General features: G+C 45.8%; 1 protein-coding gene across 1 annotated transcript in view; it reads left to right on the top strand.

The window, feature by feature from the left end:
• Positions 1-24,259, top strand: part of LOC104083328 (potassium/sodium hyperpolarization-activated cyclic nucleotide-gated channel 4-like) — a gene marked incomplete at its 3' end in the record, with an annotated part of 71,816 nt that extends 47,557 nt beyond the window's left edge. Inside the window, exons 5-6 of the mRNA XM_009586774.1 lie at positions 15,341-15,502; positions 24,041-24,259. Coding sequence (XP_009585069.1) covers positions 15,341-15,502; positions 24,041-24,259 — 381 coding nt within the window. The remainder of the gene's footprint in view (positions 1-15,340; positions 15,503-24,040) is intronic.
• Positions 24,260-26,770: the final 2,511 nt, after the last annotated feature.

The following is a 26,770-nucleotide window of genomic DNA, read 5'->3' as shown; positions in this document are numbered from 1 at the left end:
TGCTGTCACTTCAGCATGAATCTGAACCACTTCTTGAGTCCCAGCTTGTCTAGTATCTGCACTGCATCTGTACAAGCACACATCCAGACACAGACTACACCATAAGCCTTACTTCTTCCCAGGTAGAGGGCCTGAGTATTTTCCACCCTTTTGCACAGCTCTCATTCATGTGGTCTGGAGAGATCAAGCGTGACTGAGGCTGAACACCATCCAGGAGCAGATATCCTGAGATACTGAGCCCTCCTAAATTCACTGCTGATACTTTGAACAGGTGCCTCAGCTACAGCCACTGCTAGGGATGGAAAAGCGTATGCCACGAGGCTGGCTCCACATACCTATTGCTTGCTTGGAGTCCATTCTTGCTTTCCAGTGTAGATATAGCCTCTGTGTACATAGCCTGTAGCCTTTGTAGACATAGCCAGTGTAGACATAGCTCTTGTAAAACCCAGTCAGTCACAGAGGTAAAGCAGATTCTACCCTGGACTTAATTTCTCTGAATAAACATTCAGAGGTACGGACAAGGGAGGCTCTGCTGCGGCAGCATGCAGTGAGCTGCTAGGGGACTGTAAAGAATGATCAATGCTGTCATTTTTATGTACTTCATTTCCCCTGGTAATTTTTCAGTGCTGCTACTGTTATTTCTTCTGCCCATTTCTTCTTACACTGATGGGGGCAAATTTTCCTACTGCTGGACTGGGGGCTTTCACAGCAATGAGGTGTCATTAAATCAGACAAGGCAGCAGAAGTTGAAGAATGATCCAGACTATAGAGGGCAAGGCAAGAGGGGTCGAATGAGTAGGTTGTGAAGTGAATTCCCAAAGGACTCAGTTTCTTTTAAAACTGAACAAGAAACCAAGCAGAGTAAATATGAATGCTTAAAGCAGCTCCATTTCTGTTTCGTAGTGTAGCTTCTTTATAGAAGCTTCTTCTGCGTAGCTTCTTACTGTCTGGTTCTCTGCTGGAGGGGATAAAAAAGCAGAACTGGGATTGGGGGAGCACAGGGTGGAGACAAGCGCTAAAAAATAATATAAATGGCCATCATACGATAATTGAGTATAAAAATATCCCAATTTTAGTTACTTGGGCTACTTCTACACTGTAGGAGTAAAGTGAATTCAGCAGAAACTGATGAGAATGATTGAGAACAACCTGGAATAAATGAAAAGTTTGAAATTCTTTCCTTTAAGGGGAAGAGATTAAAAGTAAAAGCCTGTAAAGTAGTAAGTGAGCTAGAAAAAGATGAGGGCCGTATATATTTTCCCTGCCATATTCAGCAAAGATATGGAGCAGTCAATGAAATTGAAAAGGCAGTAAATTCCAAATGCATTCAAGAAATACTCTTTCAGACAGCATGTATTCAGACATCGGAGCTTCTTCCACAGACAACACAATTCAAGGGCAGTTTGGATGTTTATATGAGCTGTAAGTATATCCGGAGTTATAAGGTAGACAAGAGCTTTGGAAGGTTAAAAACAACTCCTGCTTCCAAGTTTAAATCAATCTCTCACTATTACACATTCAGGTGAAGTCTTCCCAGGAGGTGGGTTATCATCCTTCTGCCTGATGTGAGGTTTCTCATGCCTTGTTCTGAATTAACAGATCCTGGTTGCTGCCAAAGAGAGCTTTCTGGAGCAATTGGGCTCCACATCTGATGTGGTTTGACCTTGTTCAGTTGCAGTTTCAACTGAAGCGGGTGAAATTATTCTTTGTGTATGCTGGTGTGAAGGAAGCCAGGCTCACAGGCCGGGAGAGGAGTGAATCAGGAGAGAGTGGTGGGTCCCATTCCCATCAGGATTAAAAAGGAAAAGTTGAATAGATGTAGCAACAAACCCATTTCAGAAGGAAAATAGTAAAAATTGGGCCAAAGCAAGTAGCACTGTTCGAATAATGCTATCATGCAATGTGCTTTTTGGAGAGAAATACCAATAAAATACTTTCTGATCACATGATGCAACAAGAAGAAAAGGTTTCATTAGGACTTTGTTAACATTTGTGCAAGCATCTTGCAATGCCATGGTGGTGTCTGGGTCCATTCCAGCACTGATAGACAGGGACCTGGTATCGAATGCCTCTTCCTTTTCAGGGGAAAAGGATAAAAACCTGCCTGTGGAAGGATGTGGCCTTTTGAAAGCACTTAATAATATCTTTTGCTTTTTGGATGGTTGGTTGGTATAGGTTTGCTGCAAAGATAGAGTGTCAAAGTTTGAAGATTCATTTCAAGGACAGAAAAGCCCTGTACTGCAAATAAGAAGGGGGACTCCCCTTTACATTGTCAGCTTGATGACATGCCTCCAGGCCTCAACCTCTGAGGCACAGCTGGAGACAGAGGGGACAGCAGCACTTTTTTATAACAGCCTGTATTTTGCTTGAACGTACAACATCCCTGTCAAACTCTTATTATTACTATTACTATGATTATTATAATATTATTATCTTATACCCCTAAAAGAGCTGTGCAGATCTCCTCCTTCTCCCAGGCTGCAGCTCTGGGGATTTTTGCCTTGATACCTGTCATCAGGCAGCATTTCCTGTTGGATTTCTAATTAAAATGGCAGCCTTTAGGGACTATGTTCCTGCCTAGCATATATTAATGGAGGTTTAAGAATATTTTAGGTAGAATTTAAATACTGCTTTTAAACATCTTTGTTCTGACTTAGTTCATTTTTCTATAATCAGCCAAAGTATCTATATACAACCACAGCTGGAATTAACCTGTCATACTTCCATAAATATAATCTACACTGCTTGTTGGTTAAAAAACAGTTTTCCCTGCCCCAGATTCTTAAAGCAAATAAAAAATGCACCCAGCCACTTCCCCCCTTCACTCTCCTCCTGGGATCACATGCGTGCATGTGAGGGTAATGCCTATATTTCCTCCAGCAACTCCTCTTCCTCTAATTTCTCCTCTGTGAAGCTTACAGGAGGGTACAGGTTTTCTGAGGTATATTACTCAGGGAGTTATCTTCACTGCGCTGTTCTTTTAAGAGATGTCTTCTCTAAGGTGCACGTTGCAATACTGAAAAGGTTATATTGCTATTATTACTCTAAAAGAGTAGGAGGGCATTTGTCTCCCTGTTACTTGTCTTGGGCCGGATGCGACATGTGTGACACACTGTATGCAAATAAATTTGCATCAGTCTGTGCGATGAAATCTTTTGGCGCTCTGCCGGCAAACTGTTGAGGTCCCCCAAAAGATGATTCAGATCCCTGTTGGAAATATTCAGACCAGTCTCTGTCAAAGCAATTTAGGGAAAAAACCCAACAGTAACAAAGCAATTTAAGTTTGTGCTACTAGGGACCGAACAGCAGCCTACCCAGCAGCCTGGCCCACCTCTCTTCTGAATTTGTCCAGTGCAGCAGTCAAAAAGTGGTGCAGTCAAAATGGTGGTAATAAGTGCACCAGTCGTTTCATCTGCCGTTTCTGAAATGTTGCTAGCAAGAAAAAGAGCGCCCAAAGTGGATCAATGGATACTTTGCAGGCAAATGCTCAGCCCAGCTGAAAATCAGGCCGTTGTGCTGAGCATCCTCAGTCTGTGAACTTTGGTCTCCGTTAAAATACAGTGTCACCGAGTTTGCAGCCGGAGGAGCTATCATTATCTTTGCTCACACTCTCTGCCTCGTGGCGCATGCAACAATTCAAGTCTCCAGGCCTGCCAGGCCAGTTCCTTTCATGGATGTTACAATCACTAACAGCATAAAAAAAGTCAAGGGTGGAAGTTGTGCTTGGTTGCCGCGGTTGTAATCAAATTAAACTAGAGGATTGAGTTAGGTGGAAAGTACTCAATCTCCCTGCAGAAAGTGAACCATCCTGGCAGGCTGAGCTGTGCTGTAAGCAGCAATAGGTTATACTTTTGTACATAAATATAATCAAACGTAACACACTACCAGCCTCAGTGGGCAAATGCAGCATGTAGGAATTTACATTACCGGTTCTGTTTAAAAACAGGAGGAAAAAACTTGATGGTTGACAGAAAGCCTGATCCTTTAAACAAATGCTAGCTGCAGAGCCAAAAAGAGATCAGTGTGAAAATATGTGTAGCTGCAGTTTTTTTAAAGAGCCCGTAGGACTCGTTTTGGCTGCTGCCCTCATCTCTGTGTGCTGCTTTTATAGGGTCCCCCGTACACAGGTTTAGGTGTGGAGCCATAGGCCAGATTTCTATAGCTAATGAGTCTATATATAAACTCTTCTGCTTCCAACCGCTCGAGCCTATTCCGGGATGAGGTGGGGGCCTCAGCTGTGTGTGCAAATGTTGCCTTGCTTATGCAGAGAGAAGTGTTTTGAAGACAAACAGGTGCGTGCTCATTCCATTTTGGGGTGTACATTTTTTGGCCCAGCTTCTTTCAGTGCACTATCTTACAAATATTTGAATAGGGATCAATAGAGGGTTAATACGCATGTGCTTTTCTCTCTTGATTGAAATGCAAGATGCATTAAAGAAATACTAGTTGATCAAGAGAAAACTGCATGCATTTTGTAGTTCTTCCGCAAGTTTGCACTTACTGGGCAGGACCTAATATATTTATATTATATCCCAGGTGGTAATCATATGAATCCGTAAGTATGTTAAGTGACAATCTGGGATTTTAAAAAATCTGTTCTGAATTGTAAACTAAAAAATTCAAGTGTGACTTGAAAGAAATACGAAGACAAAGGTCACTGCTAATTTCTTTTGTGACAGCTTTCTCTGGAATGTGAACTAGGGCTATTTTACAGGCAATCTGAATTTTGAGAAAACTATTTTCTTTCTCATTTGAAAGGTCTGTTCTCTTGATCTGATTTTCTTTCTCCCATGTTCTGGTTGTGTGTTTATGGATACAAATACAGCTGGCAGTCCCTAGTTCTCTGGGTCAGGCTCTTCCATGTGTGTAAATGGAGATGGGGAGGCACTGTGGCAGACTAGACGTTTGTTTAGTCCACCCTCCTGCTCTTAATAGTGATCAAATGCTTCAGAGGGAGCATGTGATGAATTCCAAAACAACAGCTCTGAAATAATCTGCTCGCAGGTGGATTTATTCCTCAGGGCTTTTTAAGCACTGAAAAGGAAGAATATAAACCAATTTTTAAAAGTTATTATTAGTCATCCATTTAGTTACTTAGGCATGTATTTAATATCCTGCCAAGTTCCTGGCCTGAAGGATTCCTGTGGCAATGTATTCCACAGGCTAAACTGCACATTGTTTGGAAAAAAGAGCATTTCCTCTCATCAGCTGATTCTTCACTTTGATAACAAGTCCTCTTGTCTTTGGGTAAGAGAGGATAGTTAAGAACACTAAGCCTATCCCATGATACTGATGTCTTTCAGGGATACTTCTGTCTTACTTGCCTGTCACCATTTCCTCCCTGGACCAAACTGTCCCACGTGGTGTTCTATAATTACTGGTTTTTAACTCCTATCTGTTAATCAGGGATCCTCGAACTATGGTAAAGCTATCACTTAGTGGAAGGCAAACAGCTTCAAAACAGTATGTGACATGGCCCAGCTTTGGGACGTGATGCTGCTGCTGGGAGGAAAGAAGATTGGGATCCCCTTCCTCAGAACACCTATTTATACATTTTTTTAACTTCCTCGCTGAAAATAGATCCGTGCTCCAAGGGAAAGGGTGTCACTGACCTAGGTAATAGCATAACCTGATCAATATTGCCATTAGTGTTTTGTCTCATTATTTGTCCGTGCTAACCATTTTAATTGACTTTGTGCCTGGTAGCTCAGTGCACTCAGGGGGTGTTTTCCCACTTAGCTCAGTGAATTTTTGATCAGACCACAAATGAGGTCCTTGTGACACAGTCTGCAGCCTGGACTCACCTACATCATCTGAGTCATCCATCGATTACCTCATCTGCCTTTTCTGCTCAACTGCCTTTTCCAGCGGTGAATACCTTCATTGAGTGCCAGACCAGCGCAGAGCCGTGTGGACCAGCCCCTCAGACCACTCAGTGCTCCTTCTTGCTGCCATTTTCAGGTCTTGGCAGGCTTCACCTCTTACCCTGTGGTAGCCATGTTTTCCTCACACTAATCAAGCCCCAGTTTCAAACCAGTTATGTTTCTTGTCTCCTTCTCATGCTTATGCTTATGCTTCCTTCCCCCCTCAGCCTCCTAGATATTTCTTTCCCAAGGCGTATCTATGTATAGTTACCGAGCTAGACAGACCTTTTGCCTGATGACTGTGGTCATTCTTAAACTTCCAAAAAAGCCTGTGACCTATTTCCAGAAGTGATTCATTGCTAGCCTCTCAGAACTACAGTTCCCAAAGATGCAGATAAGAGCCATGAGAGATTTAAAAAAAAATGCCTAGGCAGGTAAGATATCTAATTCCCACTGAGAGCGAGACATCTAACCTACTTACAGCTCTGGGGGCCTGGTTTTTTTTTCCTTTTCCAAAAGCATTTAACTATATCGAGAGAGACTGTTGAAAACCGGAGCTGTAGGCAAATGAGAACATAAGCCCCATCATTGAAAAGCAAAGGGGAACATCCTCCAGTCACTGAGGTTCTTGAAAAAGCCCTGGCCCCAGTAGTTGCATTATTGCTGCTCTGGGACACGTTCCCTGGGAGGTGAAAATGCCATCGTCCCCCTGCGCTGGAGGCACCGGCCAGCTCCTGTCCCTGCTAGCTAGCACCCATGGGAGACTTACAGCTCAGTCCAGTGGAGGCAGAATCCAACTCTCAATGTTTTTTCCTAGAGGTTTAAAGAAAACCATGCAGGAAAGACAGTTGTTTGAGTTGTGCTAGAAATTATTTTTAAAAGTCTGTGTCATGTTGCCGTGGTGACAAAAGTTCTTAAAATGATGAAGATTAAAGTCTAGGCTGGGAATGGTGGCATGGGGAGGGGAAGGGGGGCTGTTGTCATGACAACCTCAACTCTGAGAGTGCAAGAGGCAAAACACATGGTGGTGGCAGGATCTTTGGGGTTTATATATATCTATAAACATCTGCCATTTATGCCAGCTTTCTCAGTGCTAATTAGTCCTGCTATTTCACCTTTCTCTGCTGTAAATATTTTCCAGTAGACACATGTCTCTGAGGGAGAAGACAAGAAAATGCTTTTTTTCTTCTTTCATTTTTGCATAGGCTTTCTGCTGTTCTCTGTCTATGGCCCCTCAGCCCCTACCTGGAGAAGAACCTCCATTAGCCAGAAGCAAGCTGCCTGGGAAGAGTTAAATCACCTCGGGAGGAGGCAGAGGCTTGCAGGCTTGCATCATGTTCTTAGAGAGCTTGAACAGCACCAGGCTGCTGCAAGATTACTTCTCCCTGCCCTGCATGCACATACACACTCTGGCTTTTCTTGGCGCTGAAGTGGATATTTCTGAACGTGAAGGGTACCTCCTTGAGCTCTAGTTAATAGCCACAATACATGGGCAGTGGTTAGAGCAGGAGATCAAAGCTGGCATCCCTAGATTTGGCTCAAAACTTTGCACAGCTTCCTGTGCAATGGCTGGCAAGTGGCTTTTCCCTTTCCCTTTTACGTGCCTCATTTTGTACATCTAGAATTATGGAGATCACACATTCACTGGAGATATTGAAGCATACCAGATTAATGTCAGCCGAGCCCCTTGAGACCTTCAGATGAAAACTGCAACAGCAGCACAAAGGATTATTATATTTTAAGTGTAAAATCTACTTGGATATCTCTCTTAACACCTGGCACTCAGTGCACTTTCCTCAAACTTGCTGTTCCAGGCAGCCCTGAGCAAGCATACTCCACAATATCTTCCCCCATGAGCGTTAAACCTAATGAATCACGGACCCGATTCTCCTCTCACACTGAATCAAGGCAGCATGAGCAACTCCACTGACATTAATTATGTCATTTGGTGCAAAGCAAGCATAAAACCAGAATGAACCCCAAACTCTTGCCTTCATCTAAAACTTGATCTTCTGGCTATAGTTTTCCTTTTCCTTGCTGGCACAGCAAAAAGCAGGCAAAACCAAATCCCACACCATCTCAAACTGTCAAGCGCATCCCTGAATCTGCACACTGCTTGCAGATGTATCTGTGCACCACAGATGATTTCCTGTCTCCAGTCCATCTGCTGTGTGCTGGCTGGTGCTTTCAGCGTTGTCCCAATACAATCTGGATCCCAAAGCTCCCTCCCTCCCATACCATTGCACCATTCTGCCAAACACATTGCGATTAGCACAGCCCAAAGCTGTCTGACCCAAAGCTGATCCTTCATAAGGGACTCCTGCTTCCCAGTACACTGTGAAGTTGTAAATAAGCCCAACTGTGTTCCTTTACATAATTTTAATTCCTTAGGTAAGTGCCTTTTCAGCAGGCCAGCCTGAATAACAGTTGCCTCAGAAATTTGGAGTTTATATCTTTGTGTATTTTAGTGACAAGAACAGCATTTTGTCCATTCTTCCAAAAGAACCAAATATGTGGCCTGGTGAGTTACTTGAGACAGCAAACCTTTTGGAGTAGAATCAGTTTATGTTTTGGCACAGCTTAAATGTGACATCACTGGGAGAATAAATAGAAAGTTAGGGAGGGTGAGGAAGGAGAAAGTAAAGGGGTTGATGATGCATTTCCTGCAGCAGCATCAGGAGAGGGAAAACAGCAGCTGAGATGTTTTGTGTTGCTTTGCTGAAACACTGTGTTTCCCAAAGGTGTGGGTTTACTCAACAGGCTGGATTTTTTGGGGAGCTGCCCTTTCTCTCTCAACTCTGATTTCTTGTGTGTCCTTACAGTGTCTGAGTTGCTCAAGGGTTTTGGCTCTGTGTGCGCCTGTGTATGCTCATGGCTTCCATGCTTCAGTGCTCTCGTGCATAAAGCTGTGTGTGCCTGGAGAGGATTTTTCCTTCTGGAGGAAGCCCATCCTGCGAGCTCTTCGTGTTGTTTGTCTCTCCCCTTGCTTCAGCCTCCCAGGACGGATCTGCACGTCAAGACTCCCAAGCCCTTCCTCTCTTACATGGGTTGCATCAGTCAAGACTCTTGCTGAGTGTGAAGAGGACATTTTCCCTGTTGCCACAAGAATTGGCACTGATTTGTGGTAGTCATCCCTAAATGAGCAATACCACTGGTTTTTCAATGAGCTATCTTTAGTTTGTGTGTTGGCCAGAATGAGTAAGAGCTTAAACTGTTGTCCAGTCAGTTTTCATAACTAAACAGGATGAGGCCCAGTCAGTGATTAGGTAGGTGATATGCAGAGACACTGTAGCTGATGATGCAGGGACTTAGTACAACCACCTTACAGTAGTCTGTCTAATAGTATTTTAGGCTCTTTACAGCAACCACCTATCCCCAGTATATCGAGAGGTTAACACTTAAGTTTGAAAAGGCAGCTAATGCCTCTATGAGGAAAATGTATCTTTACCTCTGTCTATGTAGATAACATATCTACACAAGCCAAATAAAGAAAGGAAGAGTGAAAGACATGTCAACTTTCTTTCCCATAGTCCACAAATATTCTTCTTAAATGTAAGTAAACATGTATTTCCTCACAACAAAACAACCTTAACTCTGACCCTAGAGCACTCAGAATGACATATTATAATGTTTCGATTCTCTTTTGAGATTTGTATTTCCTTTTAAGGTCTTTGGGTTTTTTAAGCCATAAATTAAGAGTGAATTCTTTGCTTTCTATTAAGCTGGAGCAGTGTCACAGCTACTTGATTATCCACAGGGGATTTATCACAGTTGTATATTAACCATAGTGTGGATACAGACACCAGCACTGGCTCAGGACCAGCAGGCTTTCTTAGTTTGGATGCAGTGCTGCAGAAATACCGCTATGTTGCTAGTAGAGGTAGTGAAGGGCAACAAGCAGTTTCACTGCTTTCCTGTGGTGCAGAATCTGTTCATAAACCCTGTGGATGGAAGTCAGTTCTGTGTAGAGCCAGCGTTCAGCTGAGCTAGCGTGGATGCTGTTGGCTCTCTCTGGCAGTGTGTTTAGCTCCGGCTCAGTTGTGCTGGCTCCAAACAGAATCATTAGTATGCCTCTGTGTCGCGGTCCCCAGACCCTCAGGAAAACTCATTTGTTCCAAGCATAGCACCTCCGTACATGCGGAGCCAGCAGGGATGTGCAATCACACCCCAGCCTGCAGAGCTTGACACGCTGGGGAGCGGAGCGCAGAGACAGAGGCTCCTGGACCGAGCTGCCTCCCTGCACAGCACTCCCTGCAGTGTCCTCTCGGAGGGCTCTCAGTCTCGGAGCAGTCCAGCCTCCACAGCCCTAGACATGCAGATGTGCTAATGCAACATCGCTTTCAAGGATCTGAGAAATTCTGGTGACCTGTTGGTTTGAATAGCCACACTGAGCTGTGTGCCAACATAAAATAACACGCCTAATTAAACATAAAACTTTGACTTCAGTCAAAGCCCTTGTTTCACTGCCAGAGCCAGGCACTGACTTCTCCAAGGTGTCCTTGATTTCTTCCAGCTCAAGTGATCAGGTTAGAGGAATCCTGCTGCAGTACAGAGCCAATTGAGGAGTACTGTACAGAGTTATTTGCAGCTGACAAGATTTCAGATTCATGCTGATAGGATCCCAATAGCTTGTTCTGTATAAGTGGGATTTCCAAGATGGAGCTCTTATATAACTAGAGATGACTTTGTTGAGGAAAGTTTTGGTCCTCCCACTTTGCCAAGCTGTCCTTTCAGAAAGCGTTGCAAGGTGTCCTTTGGCTAGAAGGACAGAGCCGACTTTGTAACAGGGATTCTGAAGCCACAGCTTGTTTTGGACAATCAAGAAACAGGGATATTAGGTCTAGCAGAGAATACCCTTGGAAAGAGGTGCTTTTAAGTGTGAATCCGTGCTTTGTCCTTCTCCTCCTCCTCACTCCCTTTTTCCAAATCACAGGCAGCAGAAAGCCAGAAAGCACAAGCAGTTCCAGGGGCAGAAGGAGGTGTGGTGCTCTGGGACTCAGCCTGGGTTGTGTTACAACAGGAGAAGAAAGCCCTGAGTGTTAATGATGAAAACCAGAGAAGTTCCAATTACCACTCGTGTTCCTCTGCTCGTGGACCAGCTATTCTAGAATGTTTCTTCCCCACCTCTCCCTGGTGAGCTATAGACTGCTTTAGGGCACTGCAGCACTGGCTTAGACACTGTCCAGCACACTACTGGAGTTAGTACTCCCTGCAACACAGGCACCTATTTACAGTAGGAGCTGCTTCTCCGTGAAAGGTGTTCATTCACACCCCTTCACAGTTATTCCTGTGTGCTGCACAGTGAGTGTTTCTTACTTTTTCTCTTGCATGTGAATGCAAATGTATTCCAAGGAGTGGACATGAGCTGGTAACTCCTGAGACTGACATTTGAAATTGGATTTGTCTCACCTGCAGTTCAGACATTTACAGTTGGAGTTCATTATCTAGGCTTACTTTATGGGCAGCAGAAGGACACAGGAATTCCTGAGACACAGTGCATCTCCTTCTCAGGTAAACAGGTGCCACAAACCACATGTGTCACCCACTCGGTGTGTGTTTCCATCCAATGACTCTAATGATACAGTCTAGATCTCAAGGCCCAAAATAGGTGAAGTGAATCCACCCTTGCGTAAAGCAGATATTGTCTCTACCTGTGTGGGAAGTTTGTGTCAGCTCTGTTGTGATCCTTCCCTCTAGTCAGTGCTGGGCATTAGGGGGCAATCCCGAATGGTCACTGAGCTCCTGGCCTCTGAGCTCTGTGCTGGCAACATCTGTGCACTACAAGGGTGTTAATACAGAGGCAGGACTCTCCTCCCCTTTGTGCTTCAACACTGGGTCCTACGCTTCCGAGTGGGTTACATGATGGGTGGCTACCCAATGGTGAAGGAAGACCTGTGAGGCAAGACAAACACACACTCTGCACAGAGCTGCCATTTCTCAGCCGCCAGCAAATGCGTGAGTTATTAGTGCATGAGAGGAGGCAGCAGGGCCTAACGGCAGAAGCAAACACATTCATTTATTCCTGTTTTTCGGAGGTGCACCAAAGAATAAAGGCTTTCTGTCCTAGCCTGACTAGAATAGATCCCAATCATCATATAAGAAGCTCCATATCCATTCACCTTTCCCCTAAACCATCCATTCCCTCAAGCTCTTCACACTCTGCTTTTAATATATTAAAGGAAGAAAGGCACTTCCTAAATCTGACAGGTTTTCTCCCTGTCCCTGGCTGGAGTTCCCTGGGTTACAGGAGGGCTGGAGCTCTTTGAAAAACACATATAGGTGGGAGAGGAAAAGTCAGTAGCACAGTAAAACCCTGGCGATACAAAAGATCCATTCAGAGATCCTTCTGCAAACTGCTGCTCTGGCTTCATTAAAAGCATAGCCCATGGCTGTCACTCCAATAGGCTGGATTTGCTTTGGATTATCTAAATGAGAATGATCGTTTCTGCAATGGAAAAAAAAAAAAGATTAAACCAGTAGGAATTACTCTTTATGAATTATGTACTGAGCTTTCCTACTGACCTATTGAATCAGCATTGAGGGTTGGATTTCCTAGAACAGCCTTTCATGCTTGATTTTGGATATTCTCTTCTTTTCAGCCCAGAAATATTGCTAGAATGGCCTTTTTCACACTAAGTGACACTGTGGACTCCAGCTGCATCTTGGATGCAGCAGAAATAATGGAGTTTAGAAGCAGTTATCCAAATCATTCATCCTTCTGGTTTTCAGCATTCTTCTGTGGCTCCCCCCCAGTCTGGATTGAGCATGTCGTCATCTCTCAATGCGTATGACCTCGTGGCATCCTGATTAGGTGGGGAAGTGTTCATATCTGGTGTGGAAACAGGCATTCAAATGGAACAGCTAGCTCTGACAACAGAGTGATGAGCCAATTTAGGCAGCTAAACTGACAAACCATGATTCCTTTCTTTTATAACAAAAGTTTTCTGCCTTTTTAGCTGCTTGAACTGACTCACTATGGGATCAGAGGAGGCCGATCCCTGGTATACGCAAAGATGGCGGGTACAAACTGCCATGGGTGGTTGGGAGGAGCAGGACTGTCAGAGCAGCAAGGAGGTATATGGACTTAGCCATACAGTCAGATAGCTTGCCTATGGCCTATCCCCTGCTTCAGATACTTCCCTGACAGTCATCTCCCTCGGTAATGGCCTGACCCTCCAGAGGTGATTCCCAGGCAGCTGAGTCACCCGCTGCTTGCCCGTCTTCCTACACCGAGGCTCAGTGGAGCCCAGGCAGTGCTCTGTTCAGCACTCAGGAAGCGCTAGGTGTGCTTCTCCCTGCAGTTTCAGTCACCGCACTATCAATTTTTATTAATAACACGGCAAACTGAAAATCACTTTGCTATCTTATATAAGCCTGTATCAGAGTCTCTGTGCCTTTTTGGCCCACTGCCTGGTGCCCCGTAAGAAAGCTGTGTTTACAGGTTTATTTTACATCTGAAGAACTGACAGTTAATCCTGCTACATCCCTAAGGAAATGGTGAGCTTGGATAGGTGTCACTGTGTGCTCTGCGTGGCTCACTTGGAGGTCAGCTTTACAACAGCACTGGGAGTCACACTGTGACCTGGTGGCAGGTCAGAAAACAGAAAGTATGACCACGCAGGGCTGGCCAGCAGGGCAGGGCCGAGGTACAAGAGCAGAGCTGCGGAGGGGGACTCTGCAGGTGACATAGCAGAGAGGCTGTGGGCCAGAGTGGAGGGGCTATGGCGGGGCTGTTGGGGAGTCCAGGACTGAGAGGGCAGGAGGGGCTGCAGGGTGGGGTAAACAAGCTCTGTGGGAAGCTTCAAGCTGATGTAGCTGAATTGGGACAGAGCTGATTGAAATATACCCTGGAAGCGAGTACCATCCTACAGGTCAGGGTGGAAATGCAGGAGTACAGCTGGGACATGCAGCCTCATCTGATTCACAGTAGTCTATTCCTCTGCTTTTTGTTCCCTTCCATTAAATCCAACTAGGACATTGTGTCACCAGATTGCAAGTTGGGCTGCAAAACAGCAGCCGTGGGGAGGCCCCCTGAGAAGGCCCAGCTACAGCAGCTGACAGCAGTGAGTCTTGCTGCTTCATTCACACACAGCTGTCCAAAAATTTCACTCCTCCTCTACCAGAAACAGCAAGACTGTGTGTGGGGAGAGGTGATTAATGTTTCTACAGACGAGGCTCTAGGGCAGGACACGTTGGCAGGTCTGGGGCGTGGCTGTCAGGCCTCCATCCATCCCAGCTCTGTCACAAATTGCCGTGGTGACACAACGGCATGTGGGAGAGGATGCCAGATGTGTTTGGGGTCTCTGTTTTGAGAGTGATGCAGTAGGCTTCTTTAGCTGGAAGCCAGCACACTGTGAGGACTAAGTGTGTGGTCCTTACTGGATCCAACCCATTGCCCAGTGACAGTTTGAAGGTTTCCCTTTTTATGAACTGTGTTAATGACAAAAGAGGCCAGAAGGTAGGCTCTCTGCTGAGCCACACAGGGCCAGCCACCCTCTCCAGAGCCCATCTCTCCTCACTGTGGCATGTTGTAAGGTAGGGAAAACCAAACCTGGGCAGATATGTAGCTCAGAATAGCAGTCACTGGCATGTCCTATGTGTCTAACTGTCATCACAAAGCTGGGCAAAAAAGAGCCAAACACCCCCAATGTCTCCACAACACACCACCCGTAGGAAAAAAATAGTGTCCATCAAGTACTTCTTAACTGCATGTGTAGCTTTGATAATAGGGCACCTGGATTTCTCAGTGTGTCCTGCTTATGACTAGTACTACGGACAACAAGGCCATAGACTCCCTTTGCGTTAGAGAACTGACTGCAGAGGTGTGGTTGCTGTTGCCTGTTTACAGGTTTCTGGGCTTCCTTGCTAAGAACTGCTATACAGCTCTGCCATGTTTCTCTTTTCCTTGCCCACCTTCACCTAAGACTGGAAGTGATATAGCAGCAGAATACAAGAAATACAAGAAAATAGTTGAATCAGATCTTCTTCTAGAAGTCTCTGCTGAGTTTGAGGCCATACTTTCTTGCATTTGATACTTGCAGAGACTGCATCTGACATCCAGTACAAAGAGAGCTTCCACTATGGGTCAGTGTGTAGCATATATTCAGCAAGAGCAGAAATCAAAGAAGGGCATTGCAGTTAAAAAGATGTAATGACAGAGTTTATTTCTGAGGAGTGGCTGATGTTCCAGAAATATTTGCAACCAACTTATTTTATAAAATGAGTTATTGAGCTTTTAATGTAAATCAGAAGGCAAAATCAAAGGGCAAGAGGGGTGAATTATAATGATTTTGTATTTTGGTTTTTAATCTGTTTTTCAGCTGGTTCCGCTTGCATACTGTGACTGACCTGAGCTGAGCTGATGCAGCCTTTTCTACTACTTTAGCAAGGTTCTTGACCCTGATACTGCATCTAATTATGTTGGGTTGGTTGGTTGGGGAGCTGCCATCTAATCTGCTCCCTGTTGGCCCCTGCAGATCTTCCATATGACCTACGATCTGGCCAGTGCAGTGGTGAGGATTGTGAACCTGATTGGGATGATGCTGCTGCTGTGTCACTGGGATGGCTGCCTCCAGTTCCTTGTGCCTATGCTGCAGGACTTCCCCGACGATTGTTGGGTGTCCCTCAACCGCATGGTGGTAAGTGCCTGCCCTGCTTGCTCCCTCACGGCCCTAAACCCAGGCCCTCGGTCACAGCATCACCATTTCAGCATCGACCTCCCAGCACTAACATGGCATCCCCCAGCTTCCCATTTCCCCCCTCCTTTTAGGGCCTTCCTCCACTATCCAGCAGGCATTTGTAAAGCCACAGCGCTGTGGGCATGGAGGCTTCTTGGAGGCAGTCTCTGCAACAAGACAGTCTCAGGGCTGCAGAGCAGGAACCAGCCCCAGCAGAGCCTGCTGCGGGCTGCCTGCAGCAGAAGGCAGGAACCAGGCTCCCCCTCCTGGCAGGAAACAGCAAAGAGCAAGAATGGAAACGGGTTTCTGCTGGGATCTGGGCATACTGAGCCAAAGGCAGGAGGCAGAGGGGGTCCTGGAGCCATAGCTGGGTCTGATCCATAATTCTCATTACTGGTCCCAAGGGAACTCTTAAGCCTTCTGCTCCATACCCACTTCTCCCTGGGGAGCTGCAAAATATCCCATTAGAGTGGGTTGAAACAGACTCTGCCGAGCCACAGTTCGGCCTCCCGTCATGGGATCAGTAGCCAGCCTTCCCAATAACGTCCCAAGCTGTGCTGCTCATTCTGCTGTTTGCTGTGAGGGAGATTTATACCATACGGCAAATGCACGGGGAGTTCATGGTACCTTTCAACCATCTCACTGAGAATTCAGGATCTTTTATTCAAAGGGACAATGTCCAGTTGATTAAGCAGCAAAAACTGACAAAGCTTAAAAAATTGCCTCTTATTGCAGCTCTTAACCTCCAGATTCCCCCAGCCAATTTCTTCTTTTTAAAAAAAAAAAAAATCAGGCACTCGGGCAGAACAGAACAAATGTAAAATGTATAAAAGAACTGCCAACTTCCCATGCCTCCCCCATGCGGAGCTATGGGCACATGCTGCCCACGCTTGAGAAGAGTGAGCATCCATGAAAAAGTCGTCTGTTTGGTGTTTATTTATTCATTTCTTCCCTCTGCAATAATCATTCACTTCCTGCTGTTGAAAGGTGCCAGACTGACAGTTCTGGAGACTAGAACCCTTTATTTATCTACAGCAGAAGAACAACCCATGCAGCAGCTGCCTTATCTTCCCCCATGCTGCCGCCTTCTTATTTATATGGCAGGAGCAATGAAAGATCAGGGCCCCATTGTGCTTGTGCTATTCAGGTTCAAAAGGACACACAGCTCCTCATCCTGGAGAGCTCAGACGTGCAGACAGAAATCATCCCCATCCGATGAAGTGACTTGGCCATGGTGCCCTTGCAGGACAGTTTCAGAGCAGCAGATTTGAACCATGTTTCCTTTATCCTAACATTTGGGTGGAGGCTGCTGTCTGATGTCAACACCTTCTACTCGCTTTTCCCACCCAACCCTGGGAAAAGAGGTAAAAGCTAGGGTTGCAGAGTTACAAGCGTGAGTAGCACACTTGGCTCAAAGGCCAGCAGATGAGAGCTGCAACAGAAGCTGCAAAGTCACCTGAAGAGTCAAAACTACCAGGTCTACCGGTAACTGGTGCATGGAAAACCTTCACAGAAGGCAATAACTAGCAATGGCAGACACACACGGTGAGAGGAAGAATAATCCAGTGGCTGGAGCACTGACTGAAAGTGGGACACCTGGGTTCAGTTCCCAGCTCTGTTCTGTGTGATCCCAGGCAAGTCAGAGAGTTCTCCCTCCCCAGATGCTTCTCAGAATAAGTAATACTGTAATGGTGGGTATCTAAAACAGTCTGAGAGACCTGGGGTTGTACTGAGTAGGTTGCACAAATGCATGGCACTAATGCAAATTGGCTCTTGGACACTTTTCACTCAGAGGCTATAAAGCCAGAAAACCACTTGTATAACCCAGTGGAACGAAGAGCTGCAAACATACTGGGATCAGAGCCTGATAAGGAGGGAAACAAAGCTAAATTTATATAATCTAGAAAAAGAGTTACCTGGGCCAGACTATGGTCAGAGCCTATAAATGACCATCAAGGTAACTGTGTAGTGGAGGGATAGGGTCTTGAAAGGTGGCAGGAGTCAGGATAGAGGAAGAAATGATTTAGCCTTGGCACCTTTCTTGGCAGTAAGACTGAGGAGAGGGGGGAAGGATGCATCCCACAGGCAGGAGGGCTCAGTAGAGTCTCTAGGAGGGACAGGGTAGAAAGTTTCTATCCTGAGCAGAGCTTTACCAGGCAAGGACTCATGCTGCAGTACTTGTCTTCCCAGCCTTGAGAGCCTGTGAAGCTGGGAATTAAACTTGCCTTGTGTGATTTTTTCCGCTTCTCCTCTGCAGCTAAATCACCTTCACTTTTTCCACTTAATAAAAGTGAAAAAAAATTATTATCTCAGTGACTGTCTCAGAAACGGAGCCTCAGGAAACTGGAATGAAGAACTGGAGAGATGGTTATATGCCCCACGTATAGTTCAGGTGGCTTCCACTCCAGAAGCTGTACAGGAATATGCCAGCCCCAAAATAGCTTGGTTTTAGAACATTTGACAAAGAGAATAATTAGTTCTTCTGGAATCAGATAGTTTCTTCTCACAATAAGGTTCTGCCCTGTAATCTCCTGAGAAGATTTTCAGGTGTGTCATTGGGACCAGTGATGGATGTGATGGCATGATTAGTGCAACAATTTACATATAGTGAAGTAACAGGAGAGGCCACTGAGTCAGGAGACAACAAGAAACCCGTGGTCTGGGCTGTTCTCAGATTTTGGTGCCAAGATCTTGATGGCACCAGAATAGCTCTATTTGAGAGCTGTGATGGACAGGGTTGGGAGGTGGAAGGCCAGGATGGCATCTGTCTGTGACAGAGAGTTGATAGGTTGGATTTTTGGACATTCTGTACTGACCTGGTCACAGCTTTGAGGAGATGAATATACTTGGTGCACAATTGCCCTGATTACACACAGGAGCCAAAAAGCTGGGATGGAACCACGGCAGGAGAAAAAGGAATCTTCTGAAGCTGCTACAGCCAAGGGGAGCTGAAAGTGAGGTGCCAAATGCTTCGGAGGCTTTCTTCTTGAGTATGCTGGTGCTGCTTTTCCACCGCTCCGGAGTTTCCCACCTAGCCACTTGGCAGTCCATAAAACCAGCACTGATTCCGACGCAGCAGGGAAAGAAGATTCATCACCTCCCATCTGTTTCCTAAAGGTTTGATCCTCTTCCAGGGGATCTGTGAAGGGTCTGGTATTGCCAAAATCATATCAGGGGCTTGATAAATCCCTGGGTCCAATTCATCGTGGTGTTTTCTACACGCACCATGTTTCATCTTTAGCAGTTGTAGAAGGAGTGAGTCTCTGTATGACTTCTTTCTCACTGGCTCTGAAATGGCAGGGAAGGATGTTTTCAGTATTGCTCAGCCCCAATCTCAGGGGCTTCAGCATTAGCTTCCCTACAGAGCACTTTATTAAAAAGAGAAACTCTAGTGAGTCAGCTGCAGAGCAGCATGTGTGCGGGCAGCAGCATCTCCCCAAGACTCTTGCCTAGCAGCTCCTCGTCAGAGAAATCTGAGCTCCGCTGAGACCTGAAAGCTGCTGGAAACACATGGCTCGCTCCCTTGGGTATTGTGCTGAACTGATAAACCCTGCAGGGAAGGCAAATATCCCCATGTCAAATGCAGCGACCTTGCATAGGAAATACTAATTGTCTTCCCTTCTACCAAAAGAAGGAGAGTAGCTTTCCTTTTGAGCTTAACCCCCCACTTGCTCATAGAAAGGAGGAAGAGAAATGGATGCAGCGTGTGTTGTGGAAGATAGAGCAATCCTGCATAGATCTCCTGTGTGATTCCTAACTCCCCCCAAGCCTCTGGTCCAGCAGATCCCTCCTACCCTCACTCAGCAGGCATGTGAAGCTGTGTAGTAGATTATCATGTTTTATAAAACCTGTCAGGGAGCAGCAAGAGTAGGGCAGGTCCACGATGGGATATGAGCAAGGAGCCAAGGGTGACCCCTGCCAACTAGGGCAGAGTCCTACCAGTCCGAAACAGGGTCGGCAGAGCAGAAGTGGCGATAACAGGGTCCATTGACCATTCTAGTGAAGGCAGGATGACAGTTATGTCCAGGGTCTACCCAGGGAGTCCGGTTAGGAGCAGCAAGAGATGGGGTCAGAGGCAAGGCTGGAAACAAGGCTAAAGCATATGTTCAGGGCCCAGGGCTGGGCACAGGTACAGCTAGCTCAGGCAAGGTCTGGGTGCCCAGGCCTGTGCTGAAATGGAGCTCCAGGATCAATGGGTGCATGGGTGGGGCTCCCAGGCAAGGCTGACTGGGGCAATTAAGACCGGTGCACTCAGAGTCCTGAGAAAATCTCTTCTGTTAGGTGAAGGCCTCGCAAAGCTCTCCTTGGAAATAAGCCCAGAACAGGCAGGTTCTGTCCTATGTGAAGTTTGACCTATCATGTCCATTTCTCATCCCACTGTTCCCTTCCTTTAAACTGGATCTGAAGGTTTGTTTTCCCGGCCCAGCTGTGACAGTGTTGTCCAGGGGAGGGCAGTGATGTTCAGAGGCCTTATTTCACAGCTTGACATCATTGGTGTGCGGTAGAAAACCCCGAGTAACAACTCTGTGGCCAGATAAGATCACTGCTGAGACAAATGTGGGAGTTCACAAGATTGAAATACGCCCTTTCACTACAGACAGCTGCTTAATACTGTGAAATGTTAGTGGTGTAAGTCAGGCATAACGTTGTGCCCGTGGACTATGCCCCTACCCTAAGAATTTGCCAGTACTTCTCTGTGACTTTACTTCTCTCTCTCTAGTCTTCTCCAGTGGGGGTTCAACCAGGTACACTCACATGTACATCAGACCCTGAACATCCTATAAGACACCGTACTGTTTCTTTAGGTGCTTCTATAAGATACTGCAGAACGCAACACGGCATTTGAAGAGTTCCAGGAACGTGTCTCCAAGTATTCAGGGGTGGATCTGAGCAGAGGCATTGCAGTCCAGACACTAATCCCAGAGAAACTCTTAAAGTACTGCCAGCTGTTAAAAACAAGCTAGTCTGAGAAACAGCTTCAAAGTAATTTTAACTCCCTTTTGCAAATGCTCTTAGTGCCTGGCATGTGTCTGAGATAACATCCCTCTTAACTATGTTCAAGCACAGATCTGTAGCTCCATTTTAGCTTGCTTTGAGATTTGGTTAAAGAGGAGTAATTTTCTTTCTGCAGTTTAAGGCCTCATTTACCTACCCTAATGGGCGATTTTAGCCACCCCAGTATATTTGAAGTAGTACAACCCTCCCACCGTGGGGACTGGCATCGTGGTATGTTGCATATAGGGGTATGGCTGTTACGGAAACAAGCTGTATCAGTATAAGGCACCATGATGCTAGTAAACTTGTGTCCACAGTACATTTGGAACCACTACAACTAGTCTGGCTTAAAGTACTGCATTCTTGACCTGCCTGCGTATTCTGTGGAAAACAAAAGAGTGTACAGCAGGCCTAAAAACTAAAGATATACTGAGACCTATAAGCAAAGAGTCATCACGTAGACTGTGCCATGAGGATCCAGTGTTCTTTACAGATGCTCAAAGAGCTCAGAGGTTGTGTCCTAAAGGTAATTGCTCTGAAAGGTTTCCCTTTCGTGGAAGTGCCTCTCTTTCAGCAGTCCTTGATCTCTTCTCCCAGCAGACCACATTGCTCAGGATTTTTTTTTAAACAGTCTGTGTTTTCCTCCAGCTCTTGCCCCTCAGTCTGTCATTACTCAGTGATCTCCTCAGTCTGGCACGAAGCAGGCTGTCCTCACAGGGAGCCGTGCTGCTGATGGGAATTGGGGTTGTGACTTGTAAGTGTAGAGTTCCCAGGGAGCCAGAAGTGTTTCTGCAGGCTACGGGGGCTCAGTGATGTTGGATGTTGTAGTTTTGGATGACTAATTCCTACAAAACACTGGCAAGCTTCCTCGTAAACAGCACTCCTGAGCAGCAAGTTGCTGGAAGAATGGCTTTTAAAACTTGAACCTGCCTGATACCCAGATGTTCCTCTTAGGCTCTGATCATTCATGGCCATTAAAGACCCTGGCAGCCAGTTTCCTGATATGTCGAATTCCAGCTCAGCTATTCTTATTCTGTCTCCCCAAATTCCCTTTGGAATTTCAGCTCGGCATTTCTTTTCTCCCTGCTCTCAATTCTGTTGTGGAGATGTGCTGCCCTGTTAAACTACTGCCACACCGAACTCAGAAGGCAGCAGCATTTCTGCAATGTCCAGCGAGAAATGCCTGCCTGGGAAAGGAATTCTTTTAACAAGGAAGGGGTGGGACAGGACACCTGCACTACTGCCTCTGCCCCAGTAAAGCTGTGAATGTGCTGCCCACCTTTACAGGTGATGCAGCATTTTAAGCAAAGGTTGGTCAAGTGTGACTGCTCCTGCCTGTTGTCTCAGGATGACAACTTCCCTGCTGAAGCATGGACAATAGGTAGGCTAAAGCCATAGAGTTTGCCATTCTGTAAGTGCAGAGGCCATGGCTTTATGACTGCTAGTACTACAGGGCTGAGGGAAAGGGACTGTGGCTCCTGGAAATGTTAACAGCGAAGGTGCAGGGATGCCTGTGTAAGATGTGTGAGATGCTTGATGCCTTCACAGATCAGAAGTGGGTCTGCAAAATGACACAAAACTTGGGTGGTGGAAAAATGGGCCTCCCACACTTCTTTGGCCAGGGCTCTAGGATCCACAGCATAGACATGGGTGAGGCAAAGGAGCAAGGAGATTCCCTCCTTTGGTGCTTACACCTCAGGCAGCCCCCATGGTTGGATCCTTCCTGCTGCCCTGTATAGGCAGCAGAGTGCAAATGCTCTTTGCCTTCATCTGTATCTGGCTCCCCTTTGGGCTGCGGCTCCTCAGACACTGGCAAGCCAACTGCGTAGCCAGGAATAGAGACACCAATGGCCACATTGTCTCTTCTCTCTCTCTGTTGACTCAAGGGTAGTTTTTTCCAGTGCAGGAGGTGAACAGGTTCCTTCTTTGTTAGGGAGGTGAGCCCAGACAGGCTGGCGCCAGCAGGGAGCAGTCTCTTCTGGGGCTGTGAATGTGCTGCTTCTTCTGTGTCCGCTTCGCTGTCACTTCTGTTGCTTTGCCCTTCTTGTTGCAGCGTGAATCAGGCCTGTCTTGCATAATTTAACTGAATATGGCCAGGGTAACACTATCCCCTGTCTTTGTCCATGTGCTTATCTCCTAACCAAGCATTAACGCTCTCCAGAGGTTCCACTCTTTGTCACAGCTCACAAACAGCAACAGTATGCTTTGCTTCTGTTTACTACTTGTAAGCTTACTGAAAAATTTCCATCAACATTAGTGACACGCAGAGAGGTCATCAGCTATCCACCTGAATGTGATTAGATCCCTCCAAGGAGGTGTCCCGTAAACTCCAGAGCTCCCAACATTACTGGTCACTGGTGCTGAGACTGCTGCATCTCTCTGAATGGAGTTCACAAAAGTATTGCTTGTCTATTTGACAAGCCACAAACCAGGCCTTCTGTACAATGACCTTCTAAGTTGCCATGGTATATGTATCTGCAAAGCTATATGCATAATGTTAACACCTTCCTAGGAACAGAAAGAAGACTGATGAATGTACAAATTATGTGCTGAGATGAATGTCACTGTAGCAGAGGTATTTTTTCACATACCTTGTAACAGCAGTGTGTGATGACAGTGCATTTACTTTACAAGGTTTTGTGGCAAGGACTTGCTAGCATATAATACCCACAGGATAGTAAATGTACCTTGAGCTCTTCCACGAACTCAGGCTAACCAGAATAATCATGAAACTTATGCTGTTTTTTCTCCCTATCCCATGATGTAATTGCTGAGGTGCATCTTGTGTTAGTTGCGGTGAGAGAGCACAGGGTGTCTGAAAAAAGCCGTTGACTTCAGCTGGCTTCTTACGGTGGTTTATTGCATCTCTCAAAGGAGACCATTTGTAGTTTTCTCAGCTCCCTGAAAAAAGCCCTGTTTTACACTGAGAAGAACTTGCTGTCTGGACATTATCATCTTAATTTTCTGCCCTTCCCAACTCTTCAGGTAATGACCAGAGATCCTGACCATTTCCTAAATTGCTGAGGAGTGATTTCCCCCACTCTAACATCCTGCTGCTGGCAACTTTGCTCAGGCTCTCTTTTACCAGTTCTCTGTTAGAGTCCATTTCCCAGCGGAGTAATCATTTGCTTCAGTTCCTTCTCCCACACATGGGTCATTTTGAAAATATCCCAATGCATCATCTCAGTTTATCCCAGGTTACCAGTGTGTCAGACTGTCTGGCTTCCTTTCTGGAGAGTTTTGCTGGAAAGAGTACATGGAATCTGTAAAAACCCTGGCTAAAGTCAGTTAATGTCAGATGACTAAATTTGGGCTTTTTTTTTTAAATCAAGTGTGCCCAGCACTTCCAACCCATCGAAGAATTAAATCGCTTGTTTAACGTATAGAGGTGCTTTAAACATGGACTTTTGGGTCTAATGTTAGGTATCCTTTTCTGAAATGTGTTCATTTCAGAGAATGTCTTGTCCCACTGCTAAAGCTTTGTCTGTCTATCTGTCTCTTTAGAATGACTCCTGGGGGAAGCAGTATTCCTATGCGCTGTTCAAGGCAATGAGTCACATGCTCTGCATTGGGTATGGGCAGCAGGCGCCCGTTGGCATGTCAGATGTGTGGCTCACTATGCTGAGCATGATTGTCGGTGCCACCTGCTATGCCATGTTCATCGGCCATGCCACAGCCCTAATCCAGTCTCTGGACTCCTCACGGCGTCAGTACCAGGAGAAGGTAAGGACTGGGCTTTGCAACCCTATGTGACCCAGGGGTGGTTTACACACTGACTGGAGGAAGCCAGGGCTGTCAGTGGCCCATGTGAAAGCCAAAGGTGTGGTGTCTTTGTCACCACGGCAGTTTATTGGTAATTCATACCCATCCGTTCACTCAAACAGACCCTCAGGAGGAAATAGATGCAATATCAGATGAATAATAGTAGGGCAAGTGGGTGATTCTTGTCTGTGACTGTCTTTTTAGATCAACGTTATTGACGTCACTGGTATCTAAAACTGTAAAGCACTTTTTCCTTTCCGAGATCCTGTTTCAAATCGTAAGTGAATGTTCCAGAATGTGCAGCTTTTGTTTAGCAAGTACTTTCTTTGAAAGTATCCAGATTATTCACCTCAGTGCTCGTGAGTGAAACTACGTAACAAACCCCAAAGCACAGATCAAAGCTCAGGAGCACTGAACAGGTTCTCCAGGTAGCTATTGAATTAATTGCACAGTTGTTGAATTGCATAATGTAGGGCACAAACAGAAATGTCACAGCTGATCAGGTTACCACTGCAGTGGCAGTAACTGGTGGTGGTGGCTTTAAGGCAATGCTGTGAATTTGTAAGATGGTAAGGGGTAAACAGGGTCAGTCACCATGATTCAGCTGATGAGGGGTAACTCATGAAACTGCATCAATTCGTTCCTTCTTTCCATGCCTTCACTATATTGCTATCTGTACAATCACATTTTGTTATCTGAAGCAAAGGGGCTGCTGGTGCAATGATACTTTTCCCTCTAGGACATAGGCAGGCAAAACTTCTGCCTTCAACTTCTGGTTGAACCAGTAGGCCTGCACCTCCACAAAACAGGAGAGCTAATTGAAGAGTGACTCTGTACACCTAAGAGCAAGGGCCTGGCTGGCTCAGAGGTGAGGAAGGGACTTCACCGCCAAGGCAGTAGGTTACTTTCAGGCATCAACAAAAGCAACTGCCCTCAATTAGTAGGGCTGAGGATGCCATAGGCAAAGAGATGTTACAGTCAGGGTCTTATGGATATATTTGATCTGAAGATTAAGAAGAGGAAGAATTAGTTACTAGCCATATTCTGACCCTGCCAGGTGCAGTTAGATTAGGTGAAAGGGTAGCTGTTATTCAAGTGGGTAAACTGTGGCTAGCATGCACAGGCTAGGTGAATTTTAAGTTCAGGGAGGAGGTGGGAGAAAGGATTTGTTAGATGGCCTACTAACAGGTTTGAGACACTGGGATTACAATGCTGGGCCACAGAAAGAGAATAAGGCAGAGAGTGAAAGCAAAGACGACCAGGAGCTGAATCATGCACTGAGGATAGGGAAGATCTCAAACCACAGCTAGAGCTAAAAGAGGGAAAAAGCCCAGGAGAAGTAGTGTGGAGGACTGGGATGCAACTAGAGCACTGGGCTCTGTGTAGAGTTTTACCACTGTGTTACAGATTGGCTCAACTAATTCTAATTGAGAGTAAGGCATGCCAAAGAGAAGGATGCTGCAGCACTAGGAATGCAAGCTGATCAAATCTGTGTATGCAAAGTATTTATTCAAATGTGTTTGAAGTAGCATAGAAGTCAAGGACTGATTTGCAAATCCAACCACCTGGTCAACCTAGCCGCAGCCAAGTTTACACCTGCAGGACTGGGCACTACGATTTTTTTCTCAAACCAGGTCTGAAGACAAGGGCAGAACTTGACCCTGGAAGTTGGATTCCAATCAGCGCTCAGGGAAATCAGTCACCAGTAAGCCAGCAGGGATTGCAGCGAGGGTTGCAGAAGTGTGAAATGTTAAAGCCTTATTAGAATGTGGAGATGTGAATGAGAGGGTTAATAGATCCAGGAGAAAAACTGTGACAAAAGCAGTGGGTAGAGGATTTAACAAAGGGTATGTTTCATGTGTAGTGGTTATAGCAGGTTCATTTCCCAAGATATTCTCCTAGGATTAAAGCCTCAGGGATTGAGTACGTTCATTTTCCTCTTGCAAATGGGACAAATGATGGCTTAAAAACAAATATGTATTTACTTTCTGCATTCCTTAGCACTTGAATAGCTATGATTAAAATGAGGCTGCTTCGTGATTTGCAGCCCTGCAGCTCAATTTAGTTCAGTCCTCATGGGACAATGGGTCTGTTGAAGCATATTATGAGCAAAGAATCTCAACAAGTTTGGAGGTCGATTGGTAGAAGCAGACAGCAGTTTAGAGACTCTGCTGAGTACACCTTGGGGCTTCAAACAGGGCTCTGCCTCTCACCTCAGCAGAGGCTCAGGCTACAGAGACTTTAGCAGCTGTTCTGGGAGTAGCCAAAGAAAGGGGAGACAGTGGGGAGGGAGAGGAATAGCAGAAATAACATAGTACCAGGACAGAAAGTTATAGCTAATAACCGTACTGACAGGCTTTGCTTTGTGTAACCTTAAGGACAAGGTTCGGGAGTGAGTTTGTGGTGAAGTTTCAGATTGTCTAGGTCTCTGCCAAACCAACTTGTTCTTCCCTTGTACAAATAAGGCTTTTA

The sequence above is a fragment of the Fulmarus glacialis genome, unplaced genomic scaffold, assembly GCF_000690835.1.
Source record: "Fulmarus glacialis isolate BGI_N327 unplaced genomic scaffold, ASM69083v1 scaffold40111, whole genome shotgun sequence".
In the NCBI taxonomy this organism is placed as follows: Eukaryota; Metazoa; Chordata; class Aves; order Procellariiformes; family Procellariidae; genus Fulmarus; species Fulmarus glacialis.
This window is presented reverse-complemented; position numbering and strand designations above follow the sequence as displayed.